General features: G+C 39.8%; 2 protein-coding genes across 5 annotated transcripts in view; both read left to right on the plus strand.

Annotated features, from left to right (window-relative positions):
- Positions 1-2699: 2699 nt before the first annotated feature.
- rbmx (RNA binding motif protein X-linked) lies at positions 2700-7781 on the plus strand. 3 transcript variants are annotated; one of them, XM_057849755.1, is made up of 10 exons: positions 2700-2976; positions 3073-3197; positions 3910-4016; positions 4124-4283; positions 4360-4491; positions 4759-4873; positions 4979-5101; positions 5294-5391; positions 6021-7614; positions 7687-7781. In XM_057849755.1, exons 2-9 carry the CDS (start codon positions 3089-3091, stop codon positions 6326-6328), a joined length of 1152 nt encoding a protein of 383 aa, XP_057705738.1. In that variant the 5' UTR covers positions 2700-2976; positions 3073-3088; the 3' UTR covers positions 6329-7614; positions 7687-7781. The 3 variants fall into 3 exon arrangements, with proteins under 3 accessions (XP_057705738.1, XP_057705737.1, XP_057705739.1); XM_057849754.1 differs by having other exon boundaries at positions 2701-2976; positions 3088-3197; XM_057849756.1 differs by having other exon boundaries at positions 2702-2976; positions 3088-3197; positions 7512-7614.
- Positions 7782-13305: 5524 nt separating this feature from the next.
- Positions 13306-22754, plus strand: part of arhgef6 (Rac/Cdc42 guanine nucleotide exchange factor (GEF) 6) — a 39446-nt gene continuing 29997 nt past the window's right edge. The window contains exons 1-3 of one of the 2 annotated variants that reach the window (XM_057849749.1): positions 13306-13654; positions 14630-14713; positions 21365-21449. In XM_057849749.1, the coding sequence (XP_057705732.1) occupies positions 13490-13654; positions 14630-14713; positions 21365-21449 (334 nt within the window). In that variant the 5' untranslated portion in view covers positions 13306-13489. The remainder of the gene's footprint in view (positions 13655-14629; positions 14714-21364; positions 21450-22754) is intronic. The other variant, XM_057849750.1, reaches the window with a different exon arrangement.

The raw sequence follows: 22754 nt of genomic DNA on the forward strand, positions 1-22754 counted from the left end.
GTTGACAGCGAATTTACAGATCGTGTGATTTGTGAATGCGTCAATATGCCAGTTTACTTATGTCCATGAAAAGAAATAAAGCCTGCTGTCAGGACAATAAAATAAGATTTGGTACATTAACAGTAAGAAATAATTGTCACGCATCACCACACGAAACAGGATGATTGTATGTTTAGTCCCCTTGACTGTACGAATACGTATGTTCTTTTTTTTAGTTTGGGCCTAAAAAATCCAGCCCGACCCGACCCGAGTCCGATAAATAAACTTGATTTGCAGGCCCGAGCTCGACAACCATCCCCCCCCCCAAAAAAAATTATGTTATATTTGTGAGGACTCAGAAGAAGAAGGAAATGCGGGGATGCCATGCGTTGTTGCGTAAATAAAAGCCCGTCTTTTGTAACGATTTTTCACAGTTAAACAAAACTGTAAGATGCATATTCAATAAACATTTATATCTTTTATATTTGCGCGTCTGTCCTATTAGTGGATTTGACATTTAATTTAATCTCCTCGAGTTGGCAGAAAATGTTTAAATAGTCTACATATTTCTATGATTATTATAAATGCATCAATTTGAAGCGTTTCCATACCCCACTCCGAATCGCACGGCATACAGTGTTCTTACACAGATATTCAGCATCACCGATGGAATACATACTGGACTGTCTCAGAAAATTAGAATACACAATATTCTTATTTTCTGAGACAGTCCTGTATATTGTTCTATGTAAAGGACGTCAGCCAAGGTCGGCCCCCCACATTTTTACCACGCCAAATCTGGTCCCCTTTGCAAAAAGTTTGGACACCCCTGCTTTAAATGGTGGATTAATGTACAGGACTGTCTCAGAAAATTAGAATATTGTGTATTCTAATTTTCTGAGAAAATTAGAATATTGTGTATTCTAATTTTCTGAGACAGTCCAGTATATTGTCCCTGGCGAAAGAGCGCACGGACAGGCACACACAATCTGCGCGGTTGTGAGGGCCTGACTCGGCGGGTTACATTAGTGACGTCTGCCTAGATCAGTTGGCACAGGTAAAGAATTCCCTCAGCTGAAAATCTATATCTTTCATGGAGAAGATCTTCCAGGTACGCCAGCGGATTCTGGCGGTCCCGAAATACCCGTGCCCTCCGGAGAGAGCCCCTCACAATCCGCGCGCCAATGTCGTATGGGTCGTCCAAGTACGCTGTCATTGTCAGGAGGACACGTCCGCGGAGGAGTGCTGTTTAAATAGAGCGTGGTTAATTGGAATCCTGATGTTAAGCAAGATCTAACTCTGACACGACCAGGTTTGGCGTGTGGCGTGTGTTGCCATGGCAACACTTCTCGGTTCCAACATATCCACCTTTCGTAGTCTCGCATAGCCGCGAACTTACGTCGCACGTGATAAAGTTACTCTCGAAGTTACCCTGCTAAGCCAGAAAACCGGCTTCGTAGTATAGGCCACTGATCACCTCTCAGAATTAGCAAAAGAAATGTTCCCTGACTCAAAGATTGTATCGGTAAGTTAATTTTTATCAAATTACATTTTTAATTTACAATTGGACACACTAACGAACTACCTTCAAGTCAAACTGAATTGCGAGCTGAAGTGCAGCCATCAAAAGACATGATAGAAATTGCCAAAGTGCTACATACAAAAAAAGTTCAAAGCTTTAAGAAATTTGTTACCTCAGAATATTCAGCAGTTGTTTACAAACTATGAAAAAAAGTTAGAATTTATGGTGATATTGGGACTTCAAAGAACCCAGATTTTGGAGGACAAGGAAATGTTTTTGCGTATCAGTATGTGGGATGAGACTACTGAAGAAATTTCTTGTGGATTTAAAAGAATGTTTAGATATGGGACAATTTAAGAAACTATAAAGATATGATTTTCAAAAAATATAAAAATGAGGGAGATATGGATAACAACTAGGGTGTTGTGGTTATTGTGATATGGGACATTGCGTTTATTTATTCATTTATGTTTTCTGGGCTGATTAATGGACTGGGCTTTTGCAACATTTGTGTATAGGTAATATGCAGGGTTACATGGTGAGATTGTATATGTGTTAAACAAGAATGTATATACAGTATTTAAATGTAAGGAATGGAACTGATATGTCAGGACTTAAGGACAAGGGATGGGAGTAAATAAGTTTTACTTCTTCTCACTTCTTTTCGAATTCTCATATTTTGTTTTTTCTTTTCTTTTCATTATTCTTTTCATTATTGTCACCGATTATTGGTACCTATGTATTAAGTATTCGAAATAAACATGTTTAATTCAATACAATTATAACAAAAGTCACTGTTAAATTTTAGTAATCATGATGTAGCTGAAGATATTGATTGTTCTTTGATTGCACTAGGTTATGTTATAGTATTACCGATAAATTCATATTATTTAAAAAGTTGAGTTTTATTTTTGTTTCATATTCCATGCTATATACAACGTTGTAATTTTAGTCACCAATTTGTAAGGGCATACGTCACTATTTGTAAGATTGCCAACGGCCTCGGGTTGGGGGTATGCGATATGAATATGTTTGCTTGTTTGTTTACCCTTCTTCAGCTCGGAGTATACAGTACACTAAATTTGATAGAGATTGATGGAGATACCGAGTGTGTGCTTACATCATTACAATTCGGTAGGCGGCGGTAATGTGCCTTGGACGCCTATTGTCAACCACCAATCAAACCCAAACAGGAAAAGGACGGAGAAAGAAGAAGGGGTGGAGCTTTTAGCTTTAGCACGTCTCAGTTGAAGAGCGCACTATTTCTTTTGTGGCGCTTTTCGACATTTTGATCCACATCTCCATTTAAATTACATACACGACGCTTCGTTTGTAACACGTCCCAAGTGGCCGACTAACATCTCGTGGTTTACGCCTGTAATAATTCGCTGACTACGTTTGGCGAGTTGAAGAACAAACAGGCTCAGACGCGGCCACGTTTATCGCCATTTTGCGTGTTCAACAACTCAAGCAAGGTAGGTTATGTCTAATCCCTCAAACGGTGTTTTACATGACACTAACTTTTTGAAATAGTCTTATTTAATATTTGTTTGAAATTTTTATGGCTGGAGATTTATTTTGTGCAGCATGGCGGAAGCAGACCGACCAGGGAAGCTGTTTATCGGCGGCCTGAATACTGAGACGACTGAAAAGTCCTTGGAGCAGTACTTCAGCAAATACGGCAGGATTGTGCAAGGTATAGGAATTGACTGGTGATTTATCTGTGCAAATGCGTCAATTTAACATTCGTTCAAGTATATCATGACCCGCAACGAGCGAGGAAAGCACGCACCACACGTTGCTTGGCTTGCTAGCTTCAGTGCAACGCAAATGTTGGTCAGTCATTGTAAAGGACAAAAATGGCAGCCATGACGAATATTCAAGCTTTGATCGAAATCCCGTTGTTAAGTTTATTTTTTAATGTTTTTTTTTCGAACTTTGATTAGTAATCTATAATCAGTCAGGTATATAGCATTCAAATATTGATTATTTAGAGGACAATCATTCTTCCCTAATACGGGTGTTTATCAGAATTATCTTTTGCACACGATAATATATTTTATAAATCATTTATACAAGTGACTTATGCCTACCGGCAGAACTATATGTTTGTTTGTTTGTTTTTTAAGCTGTAGCTACACCATTTACAACAATAAAATCATAAACCAATAATAACAATTATATTGTACATAAATATTTCAAGTTCGTGGTTAATGAAGTCCATGTTCGGCCCCTTTCCCCTATTAGGAGTGGGGGAAAAACTTGAAGGAAAAAAGTAAAACCATGAGTAGGACATTAAATAGTTGTTGTGCTATTACTGTACAATGCCAGTGTTTTTTTTTTTTTTTTTTTAAGAATATGACAAACTATGGAGTGTGTCCTCCAACTTAACCCTATTGTATTTCCAGTTCTCCTGATGAAAGACCATGAAACAAAGAAGTCCAGGGGCTTTGCATTTGTGACATATGACAGTCCAGCTGATGCAAAGGATGCGGCACGTGAGATGAATGGAAAGGTATAGATTCCTAAAAAATGTAACACACTTTAGTTTCAAAACAATTACTAAGAAATGGAAACTTATATTTATTTTTTTAAAATGTATTTTTCCCTCTTCTCCTCCAGTCTCTTGATGGCAAGCCCATTAAAGTGGAGCAGGCTACCAAGCCTCAGTTTGAATCTGGGGGCAGAAGAGGACCCCCGTCAATGCATTCTCGTGGTCGGGGCTCAGGCAGAGGCCCACGTGGATCCAGAGGTGGAGGAATGAGGGGCCCACCATCCAGAGGTATAAATAACATTTGATTTGTGAGTTCATTAATTTAAAAAATGTCTCATTTCAACTTTTTCTATTGTGCTTGCAGATTACTATGATGACGATGACGACTACTATAAAATGTCATCAAGAGGCCCACCTCCTATGAAGAGAGGACCCCCAATGCGTAACGGAGGCCCGCCACCGAAGAGATCGACCCCATCTGGTCCCATGAACAGAAGTAAGTTTCTAACCAGCTCATCACCACTGCTCAAAGTATATTTTAATTCATTACCTACCATTGATATCATTACCTACCATTGATATCATACAATCTTTTGACAAAATGAACGCCAGTCAATGAATTGGAAATATAACTCCGTCAATGGCTCTGAAACATGAGCAATCACAACCAGTCCTTCCAGTTTTCATGAATTGGATACCTGTCTTTGTCAGTGGCAGGTGATGAGTTAAAGACTAAATGCACATAGTTCTTTTTGCTTTATAGCCCCCATGTCAAGGGACAGAGACCCCTATGGTCCACCCCCTCGCAGAGACTCAATGATGTCCAGAAGGGACGAATATCCATCTCCCAGAGATGACCATTACAACTCCAAGGATGGGTAGGTCACTTTCCAACCATGCATTTTGTATTACATAATCTCTTCATATAAATACACGGCACAATTGGGTTTGTGGTCTGATTGAATTAAACATATTGTTAACAGGTACTCTGGTCGGGATTATAACTCAAGAGATTCAAGAGACTATGGACCTCCTTCCAGAGATTATTCGTACCGGGATTACTCCAATTCCCGAGATGACTATGGCTCCATGTCAAGAGGTTACAAGTAAGTGTTCAGAGTTTCCACGGGAAAACTTGTAAAGCCTGTTTGTAGAGAGCCCATCATGAAATGCCTGGCGGCATGCCAAGCTTGTTAAGTATAGGGAGAAACCCTGATGTCTGAGTTTAGCAACCTACTTAGATCCAAAACCACAGGTCCTGAGTCAATTGGTAATGTAACATTTTCTACCTATTGCAGTGACCGTGATGGCTACGGAGGAGGGCGTGATTCCCGAAGTTATATGGACCGTCCTAGCGGAGGCGGCGGATCATACAGGGATTCGTTTGATGGTTACGGTAAGAAGTTTTTTGCACAGGTGTAAGGTGAAAACAAAATGGCACGAAGAGGAGCTACATAAATAACGGACCTTAAATTCCAAGAAAGAACAAAGCAAAGGAAACCCCTTCTAAAATGTTTTCATACTTTGCTGCACTAGCAAAAATTCCAGTTCTTCAGCATTAGTTGATCAAGCATTGGCAAAAGTAAATGTACTCCATAATTTTATTAAGGCCAAAGTTGACTACCATAAGGAGCCAGAAAGAGTCCCTGGAAAGTCCACAGAACCGAATATGTTGCTGATCAAAGTTCCCCCTCAAGGAGTTTCCTTCATAAATAACCATCAAGACCACTCTGAAAACTTGGAGCTCTTTAAAAAAGAAAAAAAAAAAGGAAAAGTGACCTCAGAAATCAAAGGCATGTTGAAACCAATAACTCAAATACTCCTTGATGCTGGATGTTATTCTGCAACCAATAAGTTTCAATTTAGAGGTGCAATCACCATCAACAGATGGGACATGTAAATATGCCCATAATGTCAATTGATACATCACAGAATTCAATGTACTGGAAAAAATGAGAACCAAAGCTGCAAGAACAAAATGTGTAAATGATACATTGCCAATTACCTGACCCGTTGACCCTGCAGGTAACTCTCGCAGTGCCCCACCTTCACGGGGCCCCCCACCGTCCTTCGGTGGGGGCAGCGGAAGCGGTCGTTACGATGACTATGGCGGCAGTTCCCGGGATGGCTATGGCGGTCGTGACAGTTACAACAGTCGGAGTGAGCCGTATCCATCTCCCCGCGGCGAGCGAATGGGTAGGCAGGAGAGGGCTGCTCCCCCTGGCGATAGAGGGTACCCCCCTCGTGATTCGTACGGCTCAAGTCGTGGAGGGCCACGAGGCGGCCGTGGAGGCAGTCGACCCGACAGAGGCATGAATCGCAACAGATACTAAAATGGACATTGAAGGCTCTTGGCAGCAGATTTTAGTCTTCATGAAGAGTTCAAGCGTTGTGGGGGGAAAGTCTGACGGCAAAAAAAAAAAACACCATGTCTAAATGTGGCTCATGAGTTGTAGCTTTAAATTGTATCTTGACTTTCCCGATTTTTTTGTATGTATTATCAACTTTTTTTCCACTTTCTCTTTTTAAGTAACGATACCGTTGCCCAGTGTTTTGTTTATTTTTGGTACATTCAGTGCTTCTGGAATCGGCAATGCCCTTGAGTTTGGCGCATCTACTTAATAAAGATTTTAGTTGTACCACTGACCACTGAGCATCAATACGACAAGACCACAGGCCTGGGCTTCAGTGCCAAAGAAAAATATCTCAAGTTCTCTAAGGTTTAGTTGCTGAATCTCTACTCTGGAACTTCACCCAAAAGAGAAATTGGTCACTTCTGTGTTGAGTTAGGCAATTGTCACTGTCAAAATGTTCCAATATAGTTCCCTTGGAAATGGATCCTTCATTCTAGAGCTATTCGCTGGCACGCTACGACAAAACCAAAGGCAAGAACAAGCAAATGCAAGCTTCTATCCTACAAGAACCCATAGTCAACTGCTGGTAAGCAAAGCAAACCTCTTTGTCTCAAATCTGTACTTGCATTTCATTTTTCGTATATAGCAGTCTTCACTCAATTCAAGACAATAGAGCCTCAAGGACTACAAAAAAGTGGATGTCAACTTGAATGTGCCTTTTTAACTAGCCAAATTTGTCGGAACAGCAACAAGCTCTAAGGCAAGCTAAGACCTATTATCCCTTGCCACAATGAAAGTTTTCCATTATTTTCCTCAGCTGAACCCTGAAAATTAAGATCCTCTTTTACCAAGTGCCTGTCTAATCAAAGCACTTGTCTAAAGTAAGCAAGGTTAACAATTTTACTTACAATACCATAAATAAAACAATTGTCAAAGCTTTATTTGTCAATGTAAAATATACAATGAACGTCCAATTGTCCATCTCAAAACCTTTTCCTCAACCAAAGGAGACCTCTGAAAGAACCCTGGCATTGCAACCATCAAACTGGAACAATTGTTCAAGTGAAAGGCAGTGGAACCAAGGACATTTCGGATCACCTTTTATAGTTCATGAATACAAAATAATGACGAGTGGGAGGTTAACTTTGCCATCCTGTTGCAGGGTGAACCTGGGTGAAGGCTAACAAACCTCGATACGCACCCCATCTCGGTCCTTGGGTTCTCGGACTACTGGCCCAATGCTCAACACATTCCAGCTTGTACAGGTATTAAAACCAATCTATTACCATATTCTATACCTGTGTATCTGATGTTTTAAATGCCTGTTATCCCCTTAGGGTCTGTCTCGGGCGTGGGAGAACTTGAGAGACTCTGGAACTGAGAACAAGCTGAAGCTCGACACTGTCGTGTTTAATAAATGGTCAAACCTGAATCAGTGGAGTGTGTTGTCTAAAACTGAATTAACCATCAGTCTTCAAATTACAAATATAAATTCACTGGTAAAAGGTGTGTTCAAGATATGTTTGTTTTATGCAACCAATTTGCTGAAGGCTCACCTAATTTTTCTTCAAAATGCTGAATATTTTCATATGCATTTATAATTTTTATCTGTGACATTCCAAAGACCAAATCCATGAAGCGTTTGAAATTTGAGATCATAGTTGACAGGCAACATCGAGGCAGCTTGGTGTTTGCATTTTTGCAAAATAGCTGACGCATCAAGTGTCGCTTCCTTATTCCCTGCGGGCAATGTGTCAGACAGAAGCAAGGGCTACTACAGCGGAGTCCTTAGTTTTTCTAACTGGCCTAAATTTGAGATATAAGCTTTAGAGTGACTGAAAACTTGGTTTCCAGCGGTTCTGTGCCCAAGTGATCCCTTGGCATTGAGCTTTCTTATATATGCTTTCGGACCCCACAGTGTTGGAATTTAGTGATAGTGTGCTATTTGCGGCAGCCAGAAATCTGGCGCAAGTACTTACATGCATGATACAGCTCTGTTCCAGCAATGTTTGAGTTAGATTTAAGACTGATATTATAAAGTGTATTTCTTAAAATGATGCAGAGTGAATATTAAATTACAAATAGATGGAAAAGTACAGATTAGCGACCAGTTATCAAAGATTTTTTACCTGTTCTCATCTTTGATCAGACATCTAGTTGTTTACATGAATCTTTTACATTATCCCGTGGTTTAGTTAGTGGTGATGAACATTTTTTAGAGCACTCATTGGCTGCCACATATGGCAAGACGTCCATTCCATTTTCACTGGGAGAGGCTGTCAGCCCTCTTGAGGCTAAATCGATCAGACATCTAGCGTCGTCGATGGTGCTCACAGATAATCACTCGCAGCAAGTTCACGCTGTATGAATTGGACGTCTATCCCTGTCAATGTAAATCAATGGGTTCTACAACCCCTAGCAAAAAGTATGGAATCATCAGTTTGATGAGCACGCACTCAGACATTTTATGTAGAGCAAACTGATAAAAAGCTTGAAAAAATGAATTAGTTCAAAAGTGCAACTCTTTAGCATTCAGAAACTCTAAAAGAAATGAATAAAAAACATTGTGGTGGTCAGTAAATGCTAATTTTATAGAGCAAGTCCAATGCAGATTCTTGACTCTTGACAAGGTGATGATGCTGGAACTTTGTTTGGTGCTGTTCCAGTGAGATTTACAAAGATGACTACCTGAAGAAGACCTCAACATTCCCTCAGTCCTTGATGATATGGGGCTGCATGTCAGGCAAAAGCACTGGGGAGATGGCAGTGGTTAAATCTTCAATAAATGCACAAGTTTAAATTGAAATTTTAGACCGCTTTCTTATCCCTTCGATTGAAAATATGTCATTTTTCCAAGAGGACAATGCACCATGCCACATACCTAAACTGTTAAAAGCATTCATTGGAGAAAAACTCATCCAATCAATGTCATGGCCTGCAAATAGCCCAGATCTCAACCTTATTGATAACCTGTGGTGGAAATTGGGGGGGGGGGGGGTCCATAGCAAGGCTCCGACCTGCAAGGATGATCTGGCAACTGCAATCAAAGAGAGTTGGCACTAAATTGATGAAGAATACTCATCAAGTCCATGCCTCAGAGACTGCAAACTGTCTTAAAAGCCAGAGGTGGTGCTACTAAATACTAGAAATGTGTTTTGGTTATTTCTTTGTTTCTCATGATTCCATAGTTTTTTCCTCAGAATGGAGTGATTCCATATACAGTGTATCACACAAGTGAGTACACCCCTCGCATTTCTGTAGATATTCAAGTATATCTTTTCATGGGACAACACTGACAAAATGAAACTTCGACACAATGAAAAATAAGCTGCACACAGACTACTTAATAGAGTTAATTTATTTTCCTTTCAAAATAACTCAAAATATAGCCATAAATATCTAAACCCCTGGCATCCCTAAATGTCCAAATTGAGTACTGCTTATCATTTTCCCTCCAAAATGTCATGTGACTCGCTATGGGAGTGCTGTCAGCATTGCTGTAATGATTGAAGAGGTGGAGGGTCAGCCTGTTAGTGCTCAGACCATACGCCATACTTTACATCAAATTGGTGAGCACGGCTGTCACCCCAGGGGGCAGCCACTTCTGAAGACGATACACAAGAAAGGCCGCTCGTCTCATCAGACCATAGGACATGGTTCCAGTAATCCATGTGCTTTGTTGACATCTCTTCGCAAACTGTTTGCAGGCTTTTTTGTTTACTGTCTTCAGAAGAGGCTTCCCACCAAACAGGGGCGGACTGGTAATCTGTGGGTTCTGGAGGATCACAGAACGGCCGGTGCCCTGGACGGCCGGCGGCCGCCATTCATTATACATCACTGTTTTTATCCCCTCTAGCCTCTCATTATCTACAGTTCGCATCCAATCCGACAGGTGGCAGCAATGCGCTTGGCTGTTCATCGCCAGTCTGATAGAAGAACGAAGAAAACACAAAGTACCCTTCATTGGTTCTTTGTGGAAGCAAACTAGCGACGAGCATTAATGCACAATATGGATGGTGGTGGCAAAAAAAAAAGGGTGGCGCGGAGAAGGTTAGGGAGAAAATTTTTTTAAAGAAACAGGAGAGCAAAGCATTAAAATGTCTTAAGTTGAGAAATATTTTCGCAAGCAGCAGTCTGGCTGCAACGGCCACGTCGGGTAACAGCAGCCTAGCCCCCGGCAATGGTGAGAGGGGTAGCGGGAGCCGCTCTGACGTGCAGCCGGTGCAGGGAGAGAGAAAAGAAGAGGATGGGTGTGATGATAAGCTGGTGGAAGTTCCCCAGACAAGCGCAGGGCAAGTAAAAAGGGATGAAGAGGGTCACTTGCTCGGTATACTGGCAATTGTTATCCACCAGGTAGCTACATTTTAAATGACAATCAAAGGGTTAGTGCCAGCTAGTCCTTTTGCAATCGTGTCAAGTTACAGTATGCTAGTCCTCCTATCACTCTCCTAAAGAAAAATATTTTAGCTGTAAAACAATGTATGCACACGCAGCAGCAATATTAATTCATAAGAAATATAACAAAATATTAATAAAATGAATGGTTTTACTTTTAAAGTTTAGTAAGATAAATTGATATATTTTTTAAATCATGTATATATCGTTTTGTTTTCTGGTTAATACTTTCCAATGAAGGTTATGTATCCAGGATTTGTCTTGAAATGTTTATTGGTATTTTCATTGAAATTTATTATTTGTATGGCAAGATTAATTATGGCAGGGGTCTCCAAACCGGTCCTCAAGGGCCGCTGTGGGGCCTGGTTTTTGTTTCAACCGATCGAGTACCGATAGTTTAACCAATGAAGTTTCTGCTAAAACAAGCAGCACCTGACTGCACTTGTAAAACACCAGATTGGTGCATAGGTGTTGTCTTGTTTTGTTGGAATGAAATCCTGCGGCCCTATGTGGAATAGTTTAGAGACCACTGAATTAAGGCATTAACAATGAAATCATTTTATAGACATAGATATATAGAGATATAATAAATTAGATACATAAAACTTGCTTTGAAAAATAAATTCTTTCATTTGTTTTTTTCAGGTTGATCATAGAGCTAGTACAGAAAATGAACCCAACTCCAGTTCAGCCTTGCAGTACTTTGAGTGCCCCAAGTCAGACAGTCACAGTCTAGACACATTTTCTTCATTTTCTCTCAAAGTGCACGAAATTTATACATTTTACAGTAAAATGTAAAAAAAAAAAAAAAAAAAGTCTTCCCGGGGGTGGGGTGGGTGTGGGGGGGGGAATGCCCCCCATACCCCCGGACCCCTAGGGGGTCTGTGTTTCCCTGGCTGGGCTGAGTCAAAGTCCAGGGCTGCTTTTTAGTCCCAGTCCGCCCCTGCCCTGGTGTGACAGCCGTGCTCACCAATTTGATGTAGAGTGCGGTGTATGGTCTGAGCACTAACAGGCTGACCCTCCACCTCTTCAATCTCTGCAGCAATGCTGATAGCACTCCTGTAACGAGTCACATGACATTTTGGAGGGAAAATGACAAGCAGTACTTAATTTGGACATTTAGGGATCAGGGGTCGCGTTAACCGAATATTTTCCGTCGTATTGTTCCGTCGTAGTTTCTTCAAAAAGCCCCAAAAGGACGATGGTGTTGATAAAAGAGGTGAAAAAACAGGGACTGCACAAGCGGGCACGCAATTCAAGTCCATGCGCACCAGGAGGAAGGTGTAAGACTCCGTTCAGGCCATAGCAGGTGAACTGTTAATTTCAGCCTACCTACTGGGGCCACAGTCAGCTGTTTTTGTCACTGCGGAGAAAAAGTTACATATTCATCTGCTTGATGTGTGATGGCACGGTGTGGATTCTCTGTTAAGCTTGTTCGGACAGAACATTAATTTAAAATGAATGAAAACTAAATACTATTGAATATGTTGAAGCGGTATGCAATGTAAAGAGTCTTGTTAGCTCGAATTGCTGTGTCCAGCCACTGTAGCTCTGCTGCTCTCTGTGAACTCTCCATTCAAGCCGGAACGCGCGCGGCTCTTAAGTGTCTCTGTCACGTGACTGTGTCGTACCCGGTAACGCGCTCGACCAAATGGACACACAAGTACGGAAGGTGAATTATGCCAAACAAAGGGTCACCACAATGTCATTATCATCATTTAAAAAATTTAAGTGACGGGTAAGAATAGATTATGACCGGATTTTTATGACCCTGTCGGTCAAAATGACAGACAACGAAAAAGTATAGCGCAACCTCTGTTAGGGATGTGCATTTTTTCATAGGGGTGTACTCACTTCTGTTGCCAGGAGTTTAAGTTTCATTTTGTCAGTGTTGTCCCATGAAAAGATATACTTGAATATCTGCAGAAATGCGAGGGGTGTACTCACTTTTGTGATACACTATATTTCCCTGCACTTGCTCTATAAAATTAACATTTACTGGCCCCCACAATGTTTTTTTTATTCATTCCTTTCAGTGTTTCTGAATGCTAAAGACTGGCACTTTTGAACTAATGCATTATTTTTTTTCAAGCTTTTTATCGGAGTTTGTTTTACATGATAAAATGTCTCAGTGAATGGTCGTCCGAGACTGGTGATTCCATACTTTTTCCTAGTTGTTGTATACTGAGAAGTTAAATAAAAATCAACGTAAGTGTTTAATGTCGGTACATAACCAGTGTATTTGTTTTCATTTTAAATCATTATTCAATTTATTTTAGTTTTGTTAACATTAAAATTGTATTCATAAATATGATTAGTAAAAAAAAAAAACGATTTTGAAGTGAAGAAAATGTCTTTATATTCAGCACACCAAAAATTACAAGTGTTTGCATCAATGCAACTTTTTTCGGGGGTCGCAGTGTTATCAAAAAAATGCCCTATAACGGGTTAATGGGATTGCCATCGGTTTCAGCGGATCAAATTGAGCTGCGAGCGATAACAGTATCCTTGACAGTACATTCATGCTCCCCCTGCCTATTGTTGAGGTGCCTGCTTGCCAGTAGGGGTGATCATCACTTTTGGCATGTGCTAACACAGCCGGCCCCCACCCCCACCTCTTTGACGCCTCTTGCCGAACTTCAAGCAGAAGTGCGGGGCATCGAGGTGCACCACACACCGATACGGAACCAGACCACCGGTGGAGCAGGACTACCGCCGGCGAGGCAATGACCGACTAACGGCGCCATGAATCCCGAGGAACAGACCGTAACCTGGTTGATATCGCTGGGGGTTCTCAGTTCCCCCAAGAAGAATATTGCCGATCCGGAGGAATTCTTGAAAGTCTCGCTAAAGGATGGCCTCGTTCTGTGCAAACTGGTGGAGAGGCTTGTGCCAGGCTTCAACGCCAAGGTAGAAAAGTCGGAAGCAAAAAAATAGAAAGTTTTCATAATGATCCGATAGTAGACATGAAGGGAGGGGTTTGATTTGATCGCAGACCTACAGGCCGCCCATTTTCAAAGTTGTAACTGACTTTTTGCTTTTAATGACGTCTGCTTTGCCTGTGAGACGAAGCTAATAGGCAAAATTGGCTACAGTTTAATCAAGAAATACTTCGATAGTGTTCCGCATTCTCGACGCAACTTGTCTGCTGAAACAGGAAGCACGTTCGTTTTGCTAATTGCAGTGAATCACGCTTAAATGTTTTTGTTAACCAGGTGTTAATATCGGTAAAGAGTGCTCATTTTTTACTTAAAAGACGATTAGATGGCAAAGTTGATAAGTTTGCAGAACCAATTTCGTCACTTCCCGGTTGCTTTATTCGACCTCTTGTTCTGTAAAGATGGCGTCAAACGGTGTCAAACAGGAAGTGCACCATTCTGATACCTGAAACATTTTTTTTTTTTTTTTTTTAACAATGTGTTGGTATTTTTTGCATACTCTAACAATTTATTAACCACAAGCCCAGATGGATATTTTTCCGGTTTAATTATCAATCCTATTATGTATTCGCACAAAAATAAACTGAGAGCACTTGCGTGTATTGTTTTTCCGTCTGTTTTTAATCGTAATCTTGATTTTGGGAAATGCAATCAAAACAGCATCCGTTTTCAAAGACCCAACATTACGATTTTGTTTAATTTTGAAAGTCACTCAAGCGGATGTTTACTTCTACGTTAGCTTGATGCTGATGTCATTAATGGTTATGTTTCCACCAAGAGGACGCGGATAGACTGCATTTCTTTTTTTAAACAAACTCTCTCTCCAACGACCACTTAAACAAGATTTAACGGGGTTAGCTTTGTGTCTACATGTTAGGGGCAAAAGTATTACGTGCCCGCTGACTTCATATGTGTTAATATCTCAACCCCGTGTGCTTGTGCTCAGTATTGCCCAGATCCGCGAACCGAAGCCGACTGCATAGGCAACATTCGAGAGTTTTTGAGAGGATGCTCGTCCTTGAAAGTGGAGGTAAGTCTATATCCGTGTGTGGCGACTAAAGGTTATATGTGTTTCACCATCGACTTTAGCCTTCTTAGTCCCTCAGGACTTCTACGAGTGGACTTAGACCCGCTCGCTTGTTGTGTTGTGATCCTCTCAGCCTGCTTTACTGTATCGTGTTTCCCAGTACGTCCATGTGGAGTGAGCCACATAAACAGGCGTGCTGTCTATCAGGATGTAACGAAGTACAAATGCTTACTGTACTGTTTAATGGAGTATGCATTTTGGTGACTTTACTTATTACTTGGGATGCATGTCCTTCTAATGGGGTACAAATTCTAATTAGAGCTGCAGCTAATTATTATTAATGGAAAAACATAGTGATGCACGATAATACATTTTTTAAAAACCGATACCGATAACCGATAAGTTCCTCCTTGCTTCAGACGATAACCGATAATGTCAAGCCTATAATTTTATTAAAAGATATATGTAAAATTTTAAATTATACACAACAGCAAATATTACTGAGCAAAAATCAGAATTTATTGCTCTTTTTTTCTACATCAAATGTGAACAAGTAGTAAATTCCAACATCTAAATAAAGACAGATTGTCTGACATTGTGTAACGGAAAGTAAGCAATTCCTAACATATATAACATTAATACACTGCAAAAACACACCTCCTTAAAATTAATTTCCCTTGTTTTCAGTGTAAATCTTTTGGAAATAAAATTATCTGCTTGCGCTTCAAGTAATTTTCACTCAGATTTCTTGAAATAATTAAAATAGCTAGCTGAAAATATGTTTAACAGTCTTATTTCAAGCAATAAATGATTATATTTAATCCTAAGAACTCTTTTGTCAGAAATGTTATTTGTTCAATAGATATGGTTCCAAACATTTGAAAGCAAATTGTTCTCGATTTAGGTGAAAAATTACCAATTTTTAGATGTATGGACTTAATAAGAACAAATAGTAATATTTACTTCTAGTAGGTTGAATAATCTGACCCATTAATCTTTTAACTAGTCTTTAACACTCAAACAAGATGGAAAAAATTATTTGACTCGATTTAAGAAAAATAATCTGATTAAGACATTATAAATTTGCAGTGTACTGAATGCATTACTGAGCCAGGCAGTTCTTGTGAGTGTGGTTTGGCTGTTGAAACTATCATATAACCAATCTGCCGTCATAATAAGCATGCTTACTTGACTGACATCACTTGTCCAAATATCCCTGGTGAAACTGATGTGATGGGCATGTTTTTCACGATGAATGGTGGTTGTATAATGCAGGTAAGCACGCATCCGAAAAGTAGCGGGGCTCCAGATGCTGTAAAAGCAGCTGAAACCCCATCGTCCCCGTCCTCCATGACGGTGGTCACCGAAGGCCATGAACTGCATTATTTTTTCATCAGGGGCTTAGGCTCTCGGGTCACTTTGGTCAAAACGTCTCTCGTCCGACCAAGCCTGGCCTCTCCTCCCGCAAAATGAGCACCCGCGCCAAGCCTCAGTCTGGCCGTGATGCTTAATGAGTTGAACCGGAGATGAGTGGGGGCGGCGCTGCCCGAGACAAGCCGACGGCTGGTTGTCAAAAGCGTCTCAAGCTCCGTAGTTTTTCCATTTGTTTATCTATTAGCTTTAGCCTTTGCGCTAGCGGCAGCCTCTTATTCATTCCACAAATCTTTGTGATGCAGCTTTAAATGGCTGATCAGGTCAGTGGTGTTGAATGAGGATGCTTTCTTGCCGCCTGGTGGAACTTCTGTAGTACATGTTTTGGAGATGGTGAGAGCGTTATTTGTTTCACACACGGAAAATTAAACGCATACTTGTGACGGAGCCGCCATGATATCAAGCATTTCGTGTGACGTCACTCATACAACAGGGGCTTCAGAGGGAGGAGGGGTTGAGGCGGCGGTGCAGAATTGGACAAAACTGATTCGATTGCGCACATTTGGAGGCTAAATCAAGTATATAATTATCGGATTGCATTATCGGTTGAATTTTTAAAAATCTGGATTATCTGTGTGACGTCGTAATTGCCATTATGGGCCGATAATTATCGGTAACCGATATTATCGTGTATTTTTAGAGAAACGGTACTCAAAGTTGTTAATACAACCAAAATTTGATTATGAATGTGTCTGATTCGGCGCATTACTTCTGTTGCCCCCAGAGTGAAATTTTCATCTCGATATTGATTCTCAAAAAAATAATCAATACTCGATACCATTTGGTACTCCGTAAAAAAACGAATAAATGTTATACTTCATTAACACTTTCAGTGTAGGGAGTGAACTTTCGTTCATTCTACCCTCTGACTCCATCTAGATGGGACATCAAGCGCTGTCAATGGCACTGAAATAGTTGGCAGGCAATAAACAAAAATATCCTCCTTTACCGAGACTATTAAGAGTGTGCAAAATCAAATTTACCCATGACAACAAATTTCTGGTGACCTTTGGTAGAAAAAAACAAAAACAAATCAGTATTGTATCGTTATTTTTGCAATCAAAGATTGTATTTGGAAACATTTCAAAATCGATACTTTGAGACGTATCGATATTTTTGACAACCTTATGCATAACGCCAGAAAAATGGGGCAAAATGTTTGTTACTTTCCAAAGTAAAAGCAGATGTTTGCCAATGTTTTATTTGTATTAAAAACAAGGAGTATGTTTTCATGGAGGACAACAGAAATTGAGACTAGGCGCGTTAATCATCAATTTCATGACTGGGCGATATCGATTCTTTGGACGATACGATATTTTTTGATTAGTCAGGTTTTGATTTCCTTTAAGGGCCTTCATTCGATTCAATAGAGATAATTTAATATATCAGTATAAAGAGTATGAAGCATTTTAATGCTTTAGAAAATTTGGGTGCTGAAACATTTCAGACCTATGAATACAAGTCATTCTTTTTAGCAAATTCATATTAACTTTAATTTACTTTAATAAAATTGTTAAATATTTCAAAGATGACCTTAATTAAATTTTGTGTTTGGGTCGATTTAACTCATTGGTTCCATTGACGGCAATAGATAGCCAATTCATTTTAACTGGGCTGCTAATTGGATCACTGCTTAACCAATCAATCTAGATTGATGTAACGTTCCACCTCTTTTGTCACCTTCTGCACAGAGTTCATCATGCATTTTGCAGAATTTAATTAGCAGTGGGCTGTAGACGTTGTATGCTTTTTGTGGTTTGTTGTGATTCAAATTGTGGGCCTCAGCTCAATAAACGTTGGCAATGCTGCTTTAGATCTCATTAACAGATTGAAAACATTAGGTGCAAATATCATTTGATCGTTTGATGCGCCGTGACCAGCTCAGAGTCAGCCAGGAGTGTCCGGGGGTGACAGTGGCGCAGAGGCGGTGCGAGTTTCCGGGCGGCAGGGTGGTAAAAAGCCCTGTCGCTCTACATCGCCCCACCCTCGATTGTTTATGTAATGAAATGTCCTGGTCTGTTTTGAAAAATGCTTCTATTATAGCAGAAGGAATGCATTGCAGATGTTGGGCGTGTCCTCTGTCTCACTTTGTACCACACTGAAGACATCCCTCCAATTTTATAAATAATCTTGCTCTGGTCTTGAATCACGTCATCTGCTTTGTGCCACTTTGACTCACTGCACACTGGAGTGGAGGAGTGATCAATGCCCAGCTGGCTTGTTATGTCTGTGAGGTCCTCTTCAACCCATAATTAGACCTTGTGCAGCCAGCAGCAGCTCGTGGCAAACCAGCCTGAGGCCCTCAAGTCAGCCATGCCCAACTCTGGGTCGCTGACGTGATCATGTCTTTTTTTCTTCTTCCCGCCACCGCAGCAAAAAGTGCGCGTTTAGCTATTGCCAGCACAAAGAAGACAGTCATATTGTTTTCACTTCTGCACTGACACTCTGAAAGAGTGAGCAACATTAACTGCTCAAGGCCTTGTCTCTCAGCTGAATGGGATTATTTATAAGTGCACGTGGACATGGACGGCCTTACTTTTGTTATATCCAATAAATTAGGACTTTTGCCGTTTCACATCATGTGATATTTCGTGGCCCTGTTTTACACATTTTTGGATGACTGGCTGTGTTGTACCGCATGGATTTGATGTGCATGAAGCAGAAATCAAAAACGCACACAGAGGTGAGGAAAAGTGATCCAAATGAATGTAAATAGAAGAAAAGAATGATTTTGATAAAGATTCAACTCCTGCACTACAAGTGTGGACTCTAAATCTTTGCTCAAATGTTAATTACTGGTTATAGCCATTTCCAAATACCTTTTTTTATCATGTGTCATTTTGCCCCCAATTTTTCAATCAAGTACTCATGCAACCATTCAACTCTTTTTTTTTTTTTTTCTCCCATAGTGTTTCATCATCTGTGGGGGTAAAATGAGCTAACAATCCGATTTTATTTATTTTATTTCTTTATTTGATAGGGAGCGTGCATAGTGAAGAACATCTAATAGACACTTCTAAAAGACTTTATTGTATTGTGGGACACTCCCTGATGGCGAGTGGTAAAATGTCCCAGATCTGACTGGCCTTTACAGAGAGAGAATTTTAACCGAGGCTGTTTTTCTGAGTGTGACATCACAATCCCTTCTAGAGGCGGCCCTGGTCTATGAGAACATTTACGCGTCAATTTGGCAAGTCATTTAGCCAAAGTAAGGAGTAGCAAGTACAGTTGTTTGTTTTCAAACGTAAGGCGTGAACGTAAAATGTTGCCTAAAAGATAAACATAAGTAATTTATGTATGGCGGAAAACACTTAGGTGACTTGAAGTTCCGCTTAAGACCCCCAATTTGGCCAACTTTCAAAATTGTCCGATATGCATGTGCGATACATCATTGGAAAGCTGAAAATCTCAATTGTCTGGGGGAAGAAAAATTTGAACAGGAGGGCATTTTTGAAAAAAAAAAAGTTTTAAACAGCAAAAGCCTATCTGGAGGTGAGAGCATGATAGAGCAGAATTAAAGACGCCACGACTTAACAAGATATTATCGCGTACTTACCTTGTTTCGATCCAAAAACACCACTTAGCATGTATCACTGAGTGTCAAGACACAGCTGTGAATGGCCGCAGCTGGATTTTTTGGGGATTTTATGGGTGAAACATGGTAATATAACAAGTGTCGCGATGCAGAAATCGCAGACATCAAGGAGTGGTCGTGATGTTCGTTTTCAAATATTTACACTTTTAAACGTTTTTTTTGGGGGGGGGTCTATTATTTATCACCTTACATATCAGAGAAAATGCGACAGTAACAAAAAAAAAATACAATTAAGCGATAGTTATGAGGTAGATATTCGTGGCCTTTTTACGGACACCATTTTTTTCATTGTGACGTCATTTGTCTAAAAGTTTAAAATCTTTTTTTTTTTTTTTTTTTAAATATTAGACATCAATTAATGATTTCTAAGCTTAAAATGACAGACATTTCGAATAATAAATATAATTACTGAGCTTTTTATGGCTGGGTTGAAACAAAAGCGGTTGAGGGACGTCTTTAAACGGGGGTTTCCGTGGTAAAATAGACAAATTACAAATAGTTCGGGGGCTTAATGCGCCATGAATCTGCTATGGCAGCATAGAGAGATATCGTTCTATCAAACAGAACAGTTAATTTGGCTTAAAATACAGTGTTTTTTTTTTTTTTTTTTAAAGAGGAGTGCAAGAGCAGAAACTGCTTTTTCAGTCTTGTCTGTGTTTTCCGCCATATCTAAGTATACAGACACTTGAAAGCTTTCTGAAGCACAGTAGGAAATAACTGAGAGTTACCCCAATCCTGCAAATTACATTACAGCGACTGTGGTTCAGGTTAATTTACAATACATTTGTTACTGTGGAATATACATAATGCAATATTTGAACATAAATATACAGAATGGTCTTAAATTGATTATTGGCTTTGAAATATGGAATTTATTTTAAATATGACGGCTGATAAGAGATTAACTTCCAATTCAAACCGGGTTATTTTGGCCCTGATGCAGCCTCACCCCTTTGTATCGGTTATTGGCCCACTTGTCTTCTAATTTTCAATATCATCCCCTGAAAAAAACAAATCTCTTGATTACGATAATCCGGTTCAGTTGGGTTGGACTCATTACAAGCCTGTCTCGTATTTTCTTGAGGAATACTTATTACAGAGTAAATTTATTATGAACTCAAAATGACTTGAGTATCATAATGTAAATTTAGCAGTATAAAATCACTCCTAATGTAAAATATCCCTTTTTGCAGCTGCTTTTTATGGCTATAGGATCCAGAATATGAGTTGTGACCTCTGTATGCATGCTTATGCTTGAATGCAGGATGATTACGAAGAAGATGTGATGGTCCTGACACTACCCAGGCGCCACTGAAACTATATTTAAGATGTTTTATTTAAAATGTGAAACCCTAGGCACAGAAGGAAATGAGATAGCTGCCTGAGACACTGCAAGAAAGCGGCACTGTACGTGTGCTTGTGCAGTGAATCGTTATAGTGTGTGGCTGTTTTATAGACTGCTAATTCACAAAATATGGGTCACGCTTAATGTGCCTGTAGTAATGTGTAGTGCGAAGCTCCTTTACATTGTGTGGGTTCAATAATTGGTGTGCAGATTCATGTTTCTAATTGTGATATCAAATTTTTTTTAAACGAATTTATTTTTTTTGTGTTCTTTTTTTATTTAGGGCTTTGAGCCCGAGTGTTTGTACAGCGGGGAGAATTTTGGCAAAGTCCTGACCACATTGCTGGCCGTCAACTTTGCCACGCAAGGTAAGAGCTGCTGTACCGTCCTTCCCTGACCTTCCGGCATCCCGCTGCTTTGCAAACAAGGCCGTGGTGAATTTACACCATCGATTGCTGCAACAGATTTTCCACAATTAATCAATTATTCATGTGGGCTGTATGATTGAGAGTAAAACAAAACGGCACAGAGGTCACGGTGACTTCTTGGAAGGTTCTGCTTTTTTCTCGACTGTTGTTTGAAATAGTCTAAAGGAGATTCCGGTTTCAAAGTCAATCAAGTCAAAAACAAAACACCAAAGTGTTCAAAACACCGTGAGCTGAATATAATGCAAACATCTGCAAGTCAAAAACAAAACACCAAACTTCAAAACACAGTGACCTAAATATAATGCAAACATCTATTTTCTAACTGTTGCCAATTTATAAGCAATTTTTTTATCTTGATTATCATCACAATTTATTTTTAAGTTGACTTATGGATTTCTAAACTGACAATGTTAAAGAATCTGCTATGAAAACAGGAAACGATAGAGTAGTTCAACTTTTTAGTCACACACGAAATAAATGTTAACATAAAATTAGTCTGCCTCTGGCTAACAACAGTTTTCAGTCAATATTTGAAACTGCAGACTCAAAATGGCACATGACCAATTAGCACTGACCGTACCATACAGTAATGGAAGATGAGACTAAGGAGTGGGAACCTCTTTGTACCTCACGATACGATACGATTTGAGATACAAAGCTCACGATTACGATGATCTGATGATATGGCGATACAATGATTATCGATACATTGGAATGGAAATCATTGTAGGATGTTCTACAAACAACAAATAAACAGAAAAACAAGCTTCTGCTGTGAATCAGAATGAGTTTATCACTAGTAAACGTTCATTCGCTGCCATCCCTCCCACTTCAAACGGATTGAACTTGTTGGTTCCATTTTATTTTATTTTTTTAATTTTATTATTTTTTTTAGGACTCCTTTTTAAAATGATATCTCGATTCTTGGCAGGAGCATATCAATAATGTTTTGGGATACAAAGTATCACAATATAGCACCATTTCGATAATTATGATCTAGATCTTAAAATTGCTCAGGCCTTCACTAGACACACTTCAGTATTTTAATTGGTTAACAGTCACACCTGTGTAATAACAGTTGTCATTTAAAAAGGCCTTTCCCAGTTCAAATGGATTGATCGTCTATTGCCATCAATGGCACTAAAACATGATCATTTACTGTCAGCCCTCACACTTCAAATATACAGTATTAGACATCCAACCAAGTCAGCTCAGGGTTTCACTGTCTCAATCTGTACTGCGGCA

Source organism: Corythoichthys intestinalis, chromosome 11 (genome assembly GCF_030265065.1).
Source record: "Corythoichthys intestinalis isolate RoL2023-P3 chromosome 11, ASM3026506v1, whole genome shotgun sequence".
NCBI lineage: Eukaryota > Metazoa > Chordata > Actinopteri > Syngnathiformes > Syngnathidae > Corythoichthys > Corythoichthys intestinalis.